General features: G+C 39.3%; 1 protein-coding gene across 3 annotated transcripts in view; it reads left to right on the top strand.

Moving 5' to 3' along the window:
* The window catches only part of Prkd1 (protein kinase D1), a 292,314-nt gene that overhangs the window by 151,327 nt on the left and 125,979 nt on the right, over positions 1–15,008 (top strand). For all 3 annotated transcript variants that reach the window (XM_021201591.1, XM_021201592.2, XM_029540841.1), the window contains exon 2: positions 5,034–5,172. In XM_021201591.1, coding sequence (XP_021057250.1) covers positions 5,034–5,172 — 139 coding nt within the window. The remainder of the gene's footprint in view (positions 1–5,033; positions 5,173–15,008) is intronic.

Below are 15,008 nucleotides of genomic sequence, written 5' to 3'. Positions count from 1 at the left end.
TCCCTCTCCTCCTCCTCCTCCTCCTCCTCTTCCTTTTAACTTATTTGTTGTTGACTATTCTTTTTGGTTTCAGTTTTGGTTTTGTTTTTTTTTGTTATATTTTTTGTTTGCTTTGTCAATTTAACTCAAGTTATTGTTTCTAGCAAAAGGAACCCGAACTGAGAAACTGCCTTCATCATATTGCCTGTAGGCAATGTAGTATTTCTTTGGTTAATGGTGGATATGGGAGGTTCTGGCTCACTGGTAGGGGTGCCAGCATTAGGCAGGTTGTATTAACATGCAGAACAAGCCATGGGGAGCTAGAAAGCCAGTAAGAAACATTTCTCCTTGACATCTGCTTCAGTTCTCACCTAGAGGTTCTTGCCTTGGCTTCCCCTAATGGCGGACTGTGACCCATCGGCCAAATGAACACTTTCCTTCCCAGGATGCTTTTCGTCTTGATGTTTATCATAGAAACAAGAACCCAAGGAGCTGAAGGAGTCTGCAACCCTATAGCTGGAACAACTATATGAACTAACCAGTACCTCCTGAGCTCGTGTCTCTAGCTGCATATGTAACAGAAGATGGCCTAGTAAGCCATCATTAGGAAGAGAGGCCCCTTGGTCTTGCAAACTTTATATGCCTCTGTACAGGGGAACACCAGGTCCAAGAAGTGGGAGTGGGTGGGGAGGGGAGAAGGGTGGGGGGAGGGTATAGGGAACTTTCAGGATAGCATTTGAAATGTAAATGAAGAAAATATCTAATAAAAAAACATAGAAACCAAGTAGGACATTAATTGGTGCCAGGTTCATGGACTCTTATGACAAACCCAACCATGTTGTTTTTAGGAGGATGGTAGAATGAGTTTGGAACTTTGAGCTGTTGAAAGTCCTTGAGTGCTCAAGGCTTTATGAGCTGTTGTAAGTGCTTAGAAAGCAGGACTGGTGCCAAAAGAGATACATACAATACAGACCTGGCTTATGACCTTTCCAGCAGAAGCAAAAACTCTGTCAAGGCCGTTCCTGTGGTATTTCAAATGAACGTTCTGCCATTACAATTACCTGTGGTTATAGGATCAGCAATGATGAATGAAAGACCAGTACCAATAAAGCAAAACCTTTGCCGTAATGGGATGATTGATACTGGTTAGCTGAGGTAGGCAATTCAACTGTGGTTAAGAAGAGCATCATTAAGGCAAAATCTTCTGTTAAGTTAATGCCTCAGGGTCAGCGCACAGAAGCTGTGGTCTGGGATGGCAACAGCTAATTCTCATGCTGGCAAGTAAATGAAGTCATGTGGAAGGGTCACCCAGTGGTACTGGCTTTGAAGGCATGGGTGAGTCATGAAGAATAACTGAGGCTTGATACTGTGTGGCGGAGGTAGGGGGTGGCATCCCTGAAGAGAAGTGAGAGAAGGCCATTGGTGAAGGCACAGACTCAGTTGGAGCTCCTGTGAGACAAATATAGCAGCAACTTTGTAGTGGAGCCATCCTGACACTATGAGACTATGAGACTATGTGTTCTGCGGATGGCAGATCCAAAGAAGCAGAACGTAAAAGTCCCTTAGAGCCTCAACAATTGTCAGGTCCAGATATTTGACACGGGAAATTTGGTTTTGCTTAGATTTGAATATAGCTGTGCCATGATTCTTCCTCTTTACAATAGAAAGAGAGTAACTTACTTTGATTTTACAGGAACCCACAATAAAAGTGACTTTGGGTACACTGAAGTTTTTGTTTTGTTTTGTTTTGTTTTTGGCTTTTTGAGACAGGGTTTCTCTGTGTAGCCCTGGCTGTCCTGGAACTCACTCTGTAGACCAGACTGGCCTTGAACTCAGAAATCCGCCTGCCTCTGCCTCCTAAGTGCTGGGATTAAAGGCGTGCGCCACCACACCCGGCTTACACTGAAGTTTTAGAGTGTTTGAAAAAGCAAAGACTTTGTGACTTTTGAAGTTACATTGTAATCTTTGTGTTAACATGAAATCTATGGGACAAATAAGCAAGGAATGGTTATACTTGAATAGTGGTATATTTGTGTGTCAGTTTAACAAGGGGCCAGTTGTGGTTGGCTAGTTTTTGTTAGTTTGTTTGTGTTTAACAACTTAACATGATCTGGGAAGAGGAACCTCAGTTGAGAAAATGCCTTCATTGGATTGATTTCCTATAGGCAAATGGATAGTGTATTTTCTGTATGTTCTGGAAGGTCCCAGTTCAGTGGGGGTGGGATTGCCCCTAGGCAGATAGCTGTGGGTTTTATAAGTAATGCAGATAAGCTAGCAAGTAGCAAGTCAGGAAGGCACATTCCTCCATGGTCTCTGCCTTAGGTCTTGCCTTCTTTCCCTAGTCATGGGGAGATTTTAGAGTTGGGGGGACTGGTGCAGGTCAAGAATGTGGTTTGAGTAGTGTCAGTGTTGTATGTCTCTATTAATTTATCTGTCTACCTCACAATCAGTCTATCTATCTATCTATCTATCTATCGGGAATCTATGATCTTTAAATCTGCAGATATATATAGCATATGGATAAGCTTTCTCTCTCTCTCTCTCTCTCTCTCTCTCTCTCTCTCTCTCCCCCTATCTCTAATATATATATATATATTAGAGCAAGGAAAATAGTGAGGGGAGACAAAGGAGAGATGTGCTGTCTAGCCTGGTTCTGTCTTGGGTATATTTATATATATATATAAAATTTGAATATACATGTATATATATATATATATATACACACACACATATATGTGTGTGTGTGTGTGTGTGCGCGTGCGTGTGTGTATCCTGTGATTATGTTATATATTTTTCAATACTTTTAAGGATTATACTCCAAGTTTAAATTTAAATGTATGTTTTTTATGCTGTTACTATTTATGGTATGATAAAATACTACAAAATATTATTCAGAAAATTAAAATATACCTAATATATAAAGCCACATTTGACCCCTAATAGAAAACCCCTATATAGAAAATGTATTTCACTACAAATAAGTCTATGTCAAATCTCTGAAAAATCATAAAACAATTTTTGGGGTATGTGCAGAAACTGATGAGGTGATACTTAAATCCACATGGGTTATGAGTAATATAATTTAATACAGTATATAATTTCTCAAGTTACCTTGCTAGGGAAGGAACTTGAAGAGGAGTCATTACAGTACCCTAGTGACTAGGCTTGGTAAAGAGCTGTGATAATTATAAATCCAGCGTGACACTGGTGTGAAGATGGACACACACACCCCACACACTCATTCTGAGAAGCAGCAATACTACTCCTAGGTGTTTACCCACATGAAATGAGAGCATATGCCCACTAAAACACTTGTACATAAATGTTTGTAAACTTTTTATTTGTAGCAACCACAAATTAGGGAAAAAACAGATGTTCCTTTGTGGGTGAATGGACAATTATGCTAGATCCGTTTAATGAAATACCAATAAAAATTACCCATGCAGTGTATATGAATGAATCCCGGTAACATTATAACTACCACAGGAAGCTATAAGATAACAAAAAGAACCTGGAACATATTGAGCCGTTTCCATTAGGTGAGACTATACCATATGGGCTTGTCCAAGGTCAGGAGGACTTTCTACCTATGGTTAGATTGTATGGAGAGTGGATGGGTGGGAGGGGAGAGGAAAGGGCAGACATCTTGGGGCCAGTGGCCATGCTGCATGCATGACTTGATCATGCTTTTGTTTGTATTGTGTATGGATGTTCAGTAAAGCAGATAGATCTATGTGCTTATATCTGTTCTATGTGGAATTCAAGGAAGCGGATTTTTTAGAATAATTTTTGTCCTTTGTTTTCAAGACTGAGGAAAGTGGTATTTCCGTTTTTTTCTTTGTTCTCTCATGCTATGATGATATTATTGAAGACATTTTTAAAAAGTGAACTACTTTTTTTCCATTTTAATTAGCACAGTGGAAGTGGTGACATCATTTCAGCTGCTGTGTTTATTTTAAGAAAGTCTAAGAGATATGTAGAAGTAGTTTTAAGCCTTGTTATCCACATAGACTTCTAAGAGCCCAGAATGTTCTGAATATGTTTATTTTTAATTTATACAAAAAACCCTCCCATGAATGAAGCTCTTAATTTTATGAATAAGAAAAAGTGGGATTCATAATACACTGCATTTTTCTTCCAGAATATATTAGATTCTGGACATTTATTCCAGTAGAAAGCCTGGGGTGGAACTCTACATGTGTGACAGAGGCTAGCCTGGAACCCAGAGGCTAGCCTGGAACCCAGAGGCTAGCCTGGAACCCAGAGGCTAGCCTGGAACCCATGATTCTGTACTTTTCCTTCCTTCTGTTCTAGAGCAGCGGGACTCTGGACCTGGTCCTCTTCTCTTCAGTCACATATACTGCCATGGGCATGAGATCCAACACAATTACGGCATCAAAAAAAAAAAAAAAAAAAAAAGAATCTTTTCCATCTCTGTCTTGGGACTCTCCCCATCAGATTACAAAGCTTGACACTGGAAATGGAACGTTGATCAGTAATCCCACGAGAAACACATGTGTCAGTAGAACTTTGAACATCCCAAAGCTCCATTTGTATCCGTAGCTCATTTCTCAGATAACCCAGTGTACTGCAAGCTCATATGACCCTGCATTTATAGCCTCAAGGAAAGCAAGGGAAACAGTGAGGGGAGCCACAGGAGAGGTGTGTGGTCTAGCCTGGCTCTGTCTTGAGTCAAAGTATCCAGATTCCACTTCTGTGCCCACAGTGTGTTTGCCTTCCTGGATTCATATCTCATCTTAAATGTGTCAAAGCAGACCGACTTGTTTCTTTGTCAAATTGTCAAGTTATGTGTAACAGAATTTTTATAAGCTGATTTCCTCTTTTAGGTGAGAAAATGCATTCTTGTCTTTATGCCATCTACTATGCTGAGTATGATTCTTAATCATGTCTCTACAGAAACTTCTAGGAATTTCTTTCCCATTTCTTTGTTGGTGAATTAGAATTAGAAACCTACTTGGTCATTCGTGATTTTTCTCTTAAGACAAGATATTTGAGGAAAATTTGACATTTGAAGTATCGTATTTCACTTGCAGTTCCCCGAATGTGGTTTCTATGGACTCTATGATAAGATCCTGCTTTTCCGTCATGATCCTGCCTCCGAAAACATCCTTCAGCTGGTGAAAATTGCAAGTGATATCCAGGAGGGTGATCTTATTGAAGTGGTCCTGTCAGGTAAGATCCTGATTTCCATGTCTGTAGATTAATTATTTGCTTTTGGAGAATTTTTGGGTGAAGGCAAAGCATATCCACTATATCTTGAGATGCTTTTTAGCTCTGTCTACATGAACTTTCAAACATATTTTGGAAAAACCCGGGCCTGGATGTATGCATCTGTAACCTCAGTACTGTCAGGCTGAGACAGAAGGATCGTGCACTAAGACCAACTTGAGGTAGAGTATGTTCCACATGCAATTTGGCTATGTAAATAAGGGTGTTTCAAGAAAGAATGAAAACTGGAGGAGAATTTGTCCATTTTCCTACCTAGGAAGGACTTTACTATGTATCCCTACTATGTGCTTCCTCCCAGACTCTAAGCCACTCCCACCCACACCCATAATCACACCCATGCCCTCAGGTATCCTTTCCCCTATGTCGACTCTCACTCCATTTTGCTATTTGAATGAATCGGCCAATAGCTCAAACAGTTATCTCACCAGTGATATGAAGGTGCCCATCAGGTTTTCAAATGTCTAGAAGCCAAGACAAAATAGTAGAAAGAACGTATTTGCTGTTGAATGCCAATGCTCAAAGCAGTGGTGATAGATTAGGTCCAACCATGCCTCTCTCCTCATTCACTGAGGAGAGCTGTGTTTGCCCAAATATGTATTTGTATCTTAAAAGTTGTTGCTGTTAGTACTGTGAGTGTTGATGAAGAAAAGGAAAATGGGTGAATTCACCATTAAATATGTAGCGTGCACAAACAGCTGCAGCACAGGTCCTCCTGAGGATGGAGAGCTGAGGCAGAGATCATAACTATGCCCATGTTTTTATTGTCCCATTTTCAAATTCAAATCGCTTTTGAGTAACTGGTATTACCTCGCTCCTCTCTGCTCTCTGACTTTAATTTCCTTTAGTCTCTTTCACTTTGGGAGATCCAATAGCTTCAGATTTCTAGACTTCATTTCTTGGAGTTCTTTACCTGGTCTGTGCTTGTCCAGGGGCGTCCCAGCCTTCATTCTCCGCATATGCATCTGTGTGTTTAGTTGGCTTTGCCTTGCTTCTACTCACTTTCTCTACCTCTGCTGAGCCTCAACATCTTGGTTGTATTAGTGTGACTAAGTTGTATTGTTTGCCCCACTTGCGCTGTTGAGCATTTTATCACAAAATTAATTTTCATTTAACGTAAGAAATACTTTTCTGTCGTTTATGAATCCGAACTGTTGCTAACTACGAGTAATAAGCGAAAGCTTTGGCTCTTCTTTATTAAAATTCTAAACAGTCATATCCATCTCTGTGTTGCCTTTCTCTGTGCTGTTCTTGCCATGGTTTCCTGTGCCTTAGCACATAGAGGTCGTCTTCTAACTGTTCTGAACACTAGAAGCTAGCAGAAAAAAATAATATTCAGAGAAATTGTTTGCTGCATGTGTTCTTATCTAAAATCCACATTAAATGTACAGCCAGACTGTTCTGCAGATAAAGTATCCTGTCTTCTGTGTGTATCTTCTGGATAGGGATAGCATCCAGACATGCACAAGGACTTTTTTCCACCCAGGATTTAATTTTTTTTTCCTATTCTATTTTTTTAAACAACAAAACAAAATATAATAAGATAAAACAAAAACCATCACATCAAAGTTGTACAGGTCAAACCAGCAGACAGAAAATACCCCCAAGAGCAGGCTTAAGAACAAGAGACCCACTTACTCAAACATTCAGGAGTCCTGTAAATGCAGTAAACTAGAAGCTGCAATATGTACAGTTCACCTATGAAGGCCCTGTGCTTGCTGCTGCCATCTCTCTGTGATTGCAGGAGCATTGCTCAGTGTATTTAGAGACATTTGTCATCCTGATGTCCTCCATGTTCTTGGGCTACACTCCATCAGTCTCCTTTCCACAGAGTTCCACATGCCGTTTTAGAGCTTTGTGTTCCAAGGCCTCTCTGTGTGCATTGTCTGGTTGTGGGTTTCTGCATTTGTTCCTTAGAGCCTTTAGCCCCGTGTTCTAGTGTCTGGTACAGAGTGGTACTCTGCAGGCTACCAAATGAGAAACATTAACACCAGTCCAGGTGTAAAACCTATGCTCCCCATAAACTCTGTTCTACCTGCAAAACATGGTAGGGCAATGGTGGCAGAAAACTTGTGGGAGTAACTAGCCAGTGTCACTCCACAAGATGGAACCCATACCAAACACTGCTTGAGTGATGAAACATAAAATGATCCCTAATAATATTCTGCTATACTAATAGCTAGGTGCCTTATTTAGCCATCATACGAGAAATTTACTCCTGCAGCAGATACATGAAGACTTTAAAACTTGGGTTTCTAGATTTAATTTCTTCTTCTCTCCATATTACTTTTGTATCTATGTATATTATATTCATATATACATACATGCATAGAGAGATATGGATATATTCAACATTGTTTAGATGTCTTCCGTTCAGTTGTGATCTTCACAGGCAGCACTAACTTCCTTGTCCTCCAGTCCTTCTCTCTGGGCAGGATTGCACAGATTACACAGCAGTATAACTTAAGGAAGACAATTGAGTCTTCCTAGGGCACTGAAGGCCATGGGGACAAAGCAGCATGGCTCATATGGCCCTTGCTTGATCCAGGTTGGATATGAATGGTGTGCTATGCCTGACATATAATTTTCTTACAGTTCATCTTCACCAAAATCTCACCTGCCTTTTGATCTTCCTCTTAAAGACTATAGTTTTTACTATTAAGTTTTATTGACCTAAATTGTCTGTTTTCTTTTTCTTCCCACAATTATATTTAATCTTTTCCTTTGCCTTAGGTATATTTTTTTAAGTTTAATGTCTCACTATCAGAAATATTTTGTGACAGAAAATCCCAGTATAGCTTAGGGAGCACCTGGGGAAAGTATATCTTTGAGGCAGTTAGTGTATGTCTGTTTCTTCTGACATTCAGCAGTATGTCTCTTGCAGCTCTGAGTTCTGGGGCCTTCCACCATCACCAGACTTCCTAAAGAGTTCATAGAAAACTAAGCTCCTGCTGGGTAATTCATTGGCTTTGTCTTCCTATCTGTTTGAAACATATGACTTCTATAACTAGTAAATTTTGACCCATTGGCCAAAGTTGATGGATTGAGTTAGGTTAAAAAATAAAAATAAAAACAAACAAGCAAAGAAACAAAAACCATGAGTAGCTGTGTTGCTGTGTATTTGATCACACTGTGCATCCTAAGATTGTGTTATTGACTGAAAATCCTGTTTCTGGTTGTGGTGTGCCTTGGCCCTTAGCATACACCTTTAATCCCTATGACAGGAATAGGGACACACCCTTAGTATACACCTTTAATTCCAAATAATGAAGGTAAAGTTAGTTTGTAAAAGCAAGTACCCATCTTTGCAAGTTATATCTAATTGAGTGGCAGAAAAAAGTGATGGATCAGAGAAAGGTTGGCAGAATAGGATCTGCCCAATTCTCAAGAGAAGGGAGAGGAAAGGGAAGCTACTTGAGGGGCAGTGGAGACAGAAAGGAGGCCATTTTACTAGGACACATGTCCAGAGAATGCAAAGGAACCAGAAGATGAGAGCATATTGCCAATGTTAGTCTCAGGCAAAGCAGGACAATTCAGGAGAGGCCTAGACAGAAGCCAGATTGAATCAGCGTGGAAAGGATTTGAGCCAGAACAGCTGAGTTGACTGGCCAGCCAGAGTTCAGAAAGAGCTAGAAAGGGTAAGCCTATTCAGCAGTAAATCTCAGAGGCTGAAATATTCTAGGCCTAGATAAGATTTTCTAGAGTCTAGAAGCTTCCAGGACTAAGCCACGATAGCAGAGAGAGTAAGTCTTGGAGACAATCATTGCAGGAGAACTAAAGGGACTTTTATGTGCCTGCTCTATACGTTGATGTCACAGTGCTCTAGGCCATACGCCCAACTCTGGCAATTGCTCTCCTTTAAGAAATGGAGTAACTTTATATCCAGTGGTTGGAAGCAGGAAACACAACACATGGATATTTCTCTTACTAAGTCAAAGTCACATCCAGAATCAAGTGCATGGCACCTAGCAGAAATGTTATTACAGTGTTCTTCATGAAAGATTATTATGGAAGCCTGATGAATTTGCCAAAGCAAAGCATATTTTTATAGGACTACATTTTTCATGGCCTCAACTCTGTTCGCAGGTTTATTTTAATATTTATCTGTAATAATTTGGCATGGGAGTACACGCATGTATATTTGTGCATGCTTCTGTGTATGTGTTATATAAATGCTCACATCAGGAATAGTCAAGAACTCTAAGACTTCCACATGTGCAATCAGTTTGAAGTCAGTTCCCTTACACTTTTTATATCCTTGTAATAGATTGTGAATTATTATCACTTTCATGGGAAGCTGTTTCCTTCTACGTATATTTATTTTTTTCCTCGTGTTCAAAAGCTTCATTAAAAAGCCAGAGCTCCATCCTGTGAGAATGTCTTCCTGGCCTGGTCTCAGACACTGGACTGAAATGCAGGCAGAGAAGATCGTGTGTTAAACATGAAACTAAAGAGCTGTAACAATTAAATGTAAGAGAAAGAAAAGTTGAAGAGGACTCACAGGAGAGCTGCTGCCACCAGAGAGTGTCAAGGTTCCCTTTCCCTACTCTCTCGGTGTCCTTTCTTATCCTTCAGTGTAGTTGCCAAAAAGAGTCAGGTCCTTCCTAAGTGACGAAGAACCGGTCCAATGTATGTAGAGTACCAGTCATGCCCTTTATGATTGGTATACTCTGTAATACCTGTGAGGTTTAGCAATATTGAATTAAAGATGCAACTAAAATATCACACGCACTAATATGACGGGGGGTCAGGGTTTTTGTTTTGTTTCATTTTTTTTTCTTGCCTGAAGATAACGTGCTGTGCACAACAATTGAGCAGTTCTCAGAATCAGACCATCTGGGCTCGTGCCTTTGTCTATTCTTTGCTACCAACATCCTCATCAAGTCATTTAGGGATTCATGATTTCCGCATCTGTGAAATGGCAACAGCCTACTCCATAGGCCGATACCAAAAAATAAAACAAGCATCTAATCCTGTAAAGCACCCAGGAATACCCTCACCTTAAAAGCCACAATAAGGGCAAGCTGTAACATTGTTCCCTCTTTGCCATCTCTAGGCAGACATTCCTAAGAAGCCAAATCTGTTTACTGAGGAATGGCAGGTTAAGCAAGATTTAAGAGATTCTTATAAAAATTCACCAAAACTTTGGCACAACTGTGAAACCATACTTTGCAAATTACTATACCAAGTTCCCTTTATTACAGGGTGGTTTTAGCTTCTATTGAGTGCCTATCAGCTCTTGCCTTTATGGTCCTATAGCCCTCCAAACCATATCCATGAAATGATTGACCCAAACATAAGCATCCAGTTTTTATGTTGAAGGCACCTCCCTCTTCTTGTACAGAGGGCAAGAATCTTAACATAAAACAAAAATTGTAGAGTCAAGAGTCTGGGGGGGATGGCTCATTTAACTCATGCTTGTCATCTAAGCATGAGATCTGAGATCAGATCCCTCAGAACACATGTAAAAATCGGTTCTTGATACCATGCATCGTAACTTCAAAGCTGGGAATGGCAGGCCTGATGCATTCTGGTATGTTTGAAACCACATTTCAAGAAATTTGAAGTGACTGAGGAAGACATCCAATATTGGCCTCTGGCTCTACATAAATGCACCAGTACTTATACATCACATATCCATTCGCAAAGACCAGAACAACAACTACAGTACCATAAACAACAAAATAATGCCCCTATGCACACAGTGGAAAGTTACAAGAAAGAAAATCCTTTGACATTAGCCAGCATTCCTTTGAAACATACTATATGACATCACTTCTTGCTTTCAAGATGACTCAGGGTAGCAGAGCAACTGGAAGGTCACTGCAGCATCCGTTTTAACTGCCTACATCTTGCAGGAGCTGAGGGTGTGCTGGAGTCTGACACTCAGTGCTCTATCACTTACCTCGGTGTAGTCTTTTGATTTGGAACCAATCAGCTGAAATCTTTGAGGACATGTGTGAAAATTTCCTTCTCCAGTTAGGTAACTTCCTATTTCCAGGAAGCACTGATAGTGTTTTAAGCACAGAGGATACAAATGAGCTTTCAGGATCCATTCATACTTTCTTTATTATAGAACCAGAATACTCTTCTCCCACAGGGAAAAAATATGAATGTTTAATACAGCGACTCAGACTACAGTCAGATGAAGGCAATTATGAAGGCTCTTGCTTAAACAGCTATGTTGCAGCATTCAGGTGGCTGAGTCAGGCGGATTGCCACAAGTCTGAGACAGCCTAAGTTACATAGTGAGTGTTGAATTAATGAAAAAAGACATGTTCAGTATTTTAATTTATTCAGTATTAAATGGGATAATATTACCACTGCTCATCCAGTGTCCTCTACAACTTCACATCCCTGACTAAAACTAAAATCATGACTTCTTAATCTGGGTTTTCTCTTAATAGTGTGTAAAATATAGTCCCGAGAAACTAAGTTGTTAATGTTGTAGAAATGTCCTCATTTCTTTCTAGAAAGTGTAAATGATTGACTCCCATGACATCATGTCATATACACATCATAGATGTGGTCTATTGCTTAGTGTGGCTCAATCCCTACCTAAAATGCCCATGACATGAAGCAGAGCTTTCGAGAATGGCATGCCAGGCCACTACTCATGCCACACTATAGGGAGGAAGTTCTTATTCACTCTTCAGTAATAAAATTTGATTATGGCGGAGACCTTCCCAGACCAAACACTGACTAGCTGGAGTTGCAAAATATCTGGGCTTTAGCACTCAATATACATTTCTTTGTGACATATTTTAACATAGAAATACTCCAGAACGAATGCTGATTCTTTTTTGGTTCAGTTTCAATTACAGTTATCTGCCCCGTGTCTTCTACCTATTGTTGATCTGATTGTATCGTAGAAACAGCTTATTTGTTGAAGAGCAATCCTGCTTTGAAACCTTTGCAGTTAATTTCATGCTATCTCTCATGTAAAACATGGCCATTCAGTATGATTCTTGGAACTTGTGGATGTGTCTATCATGAGACCACATAACTCTACTTGCTTTAGTCATCATTTGTGTGCGTGTGTGTTTATGTCTGGATGCTGAATTTACTGGGCTTCATCAGTTTATTAACTCTTGCTTACAGGTTCCTTTGTCCATGTTGGTTGTATTCATGGTGGCCCTGGAGCTGGCCTCAGACTTCTGTTTCAAGTCAAGAAGAAATGGGGGCTGATGCTCCAGGGTTCTGGCTCCCCTTGCAAGCATCTCTCAGTACTCCCTTGCTCTGTAACCTAGATCTCTGGTCTTCATCTATCTAACAGCACAGCTTTTCTGCCCAAGGGTCAGCAGCTGGCAAAACCTACAGGAAAGGTTGAATCATGTGTGCCAGCACCGGAGTCCTGATCACCATAGATCTTGGTCAGTGTACATGTCATGGTTTTCGGAGAACATGTCAAACTCCTCGCTTTACAGAGAACTAGCCTCATCTGGCAAAAGATGTGAACCAGCAGCCATAATGTTTCTCTCCCTTCCCTTTCATCTATTACTGCACTAATTGAGGACAGTACTTTAACTGCCATCCAGATAAACAGGAAGAGTACAGGGCCATGAGAACCACACAAAATGGGATTTTTCTTGTATTCTTTAGTCACCATTTCATCAGAAAGTCTGAACATTTGCTTCAACTGCCAGTTCATTGTCTTGCATATTTAAAGGTTCCCATGTTAGGTCCTAGATACAACAAGAATCAGAGGACTTTGCATACTTATTCGTATTCTAGAAAATATAATGGCTTTTATTTTTTTATTTTTATTTTTTTTTAAATGTGACCACAGGCAAAAAGGCTTCTGTATGTGAAACATGCTATGAACTATGTCCGTTGACCCCCAAGAGTCTTATTAGTCTATCTTATTTAGCACTCCCAAGTGAATTTTGGGAACTTACTGTTCAAAATAAAATCTTTACATATCATTGATCCATAAACAGGTGAGTTGCAGAATTTACCCATGGTATTAAAACTGTTTTTGATAACAATGTTCTTTTCTAAGTAGATATTTCCTGGCTTTACTTCTGTAAAGAGAAAATATAGATTGTTTTTTAATTTTAAGTTAAAGCATAGTAAAAATTTACTTTTCTATTGTCTTAGACAGGAAGGGGTCTTGTGATCTCAGTTAAACTGGAGAATGAAAATATGTGGATTCTTATTTCATCCATCTTTTTAAAAATGTGAAGATCTGATGCAAAATTTGACTAAGAGATTTGCAGTCTACCCCCCCCCCCACACACACATACTTTAGACAGTTTATTGTGGAAACTACTAACTGTATCTAGCTATATGTATCCAATTAAAATTATATGAAATAGAAATGTTTCTAGGTCATACTGGCTTTCCTTAAATGTTTCAGTGTACACATAGCTAACAGCTGACATTTTCACCAACAAAAAACTGTTCCAATAGATAGAAGGAACACAACTTACCCACAAAGATCACAGCCTAACCACATACTTCACACACACGCACACACACACACACACACACACACACACACACACACACNACTTCACACACACGCACACACACACACACACACACACACACACACACACACACACACGCACACATAATGCTATGCCTAAGATATTACACATGGAGGACTGTAACAGGTGATCGGATGATATTACAATAGTTATTTCTGGTCTCTCTGGAAGGAATTCTCTGAGACTACCTTCTAATATCCTTATAATATGACATATTCAGGCCTAATGGCCCACAGGACTCTTTCTAAAGAAAAGGAGAAATGCTACTCTTAAGACTTCTCAATTCTGAGCCTATGGAAAATTTGTCTAGCTATAAGTCAATGTTGTTGACTAATTCTGTATTGTGTATTTAACACAATATTTCTCTAAAATCCCTTAGTTTTTTTTTTTCTTATTTCATTTTGTTTCACAGAGAGTGTACTATACTATGCCTAACACTATAGGCTTAAACTCCCAGTGGCTGATTTTAACTGTCAGTTACCTTTATTTACTGTCCATATAGCATTGGCAAAGCTCTTTAGTGTCTGGTGCCAGAGTTTCTTCATCCTAACTGGAGATTTCCTGTGATACAGTTCATACAGCCTAGTGCCTTGCATTATGCTGCAATATGAGGAATATGTACATCGTTCTTGAATGGCTTTGTGTCTTGCTGTCTATAAAACAGTTCCTGAATATATATTGCAGTTTCTTGTAGCTTCCAAAGTTATTCATTGTAGTAGGATGTCAGTGGTACAATTATTATCTGTTAGAAAATAGAAAAGTTAATTATATTTCTAAATCTTAGAACTTTTATTAAAATACATGAAGAAATATATAATTTTGAAGAAAATTTGTTTATTGAATTTAATCAGTGATGACCTTTTTAGGAAAATAAATCTGAATCTAAGAGAATTTTCATGCTAGAATACTTAATACAATCTTAGAAAAGTATTGTGGATATTGATTATATTATTTTCATTGATTAGTATTGATCAATGTAGTTTCATGGTGTCATGTGGATGGATTATTTCTTACACTACAAAAACATTTGAAAGTTCCTTGAAATCTTTCAGTGCAATGATAGTTCCCTTGTACTAGGAAAAGTTATAAAATATGCTTATTTCCATATTCATTTTTATATTAGTGTGTCTGTTTCTTTCTATGCCAGACAGACACACAGACAGACATAAAACACGCACACATACACGCGCATGCACACACACTTTACTGAAGAATCCAGAGGAGGAAAGAAAAAGTTGTACACACTGTTAAATGGGTTAAATGACGTCATCACATCTGCCTGTGTTAGCG

Source organism: Mus pahari, chromosome 7 (genome assembly GCF_900095145.1).
Source record: "Mus pahari chromosome 7, PAHARI_EIJ_v1.1, whole genome shotgun sequence".
Classification (NCBI taxonomy): domain Eukaryota; kingdom Metazoa; phylum Chordata; class Mammalia; order Rodentia; family Muridae; genus Mus; species Mus pahari.
This window is presented reverse-complemented; position numbering and strand designations above follow the sequence as displayed.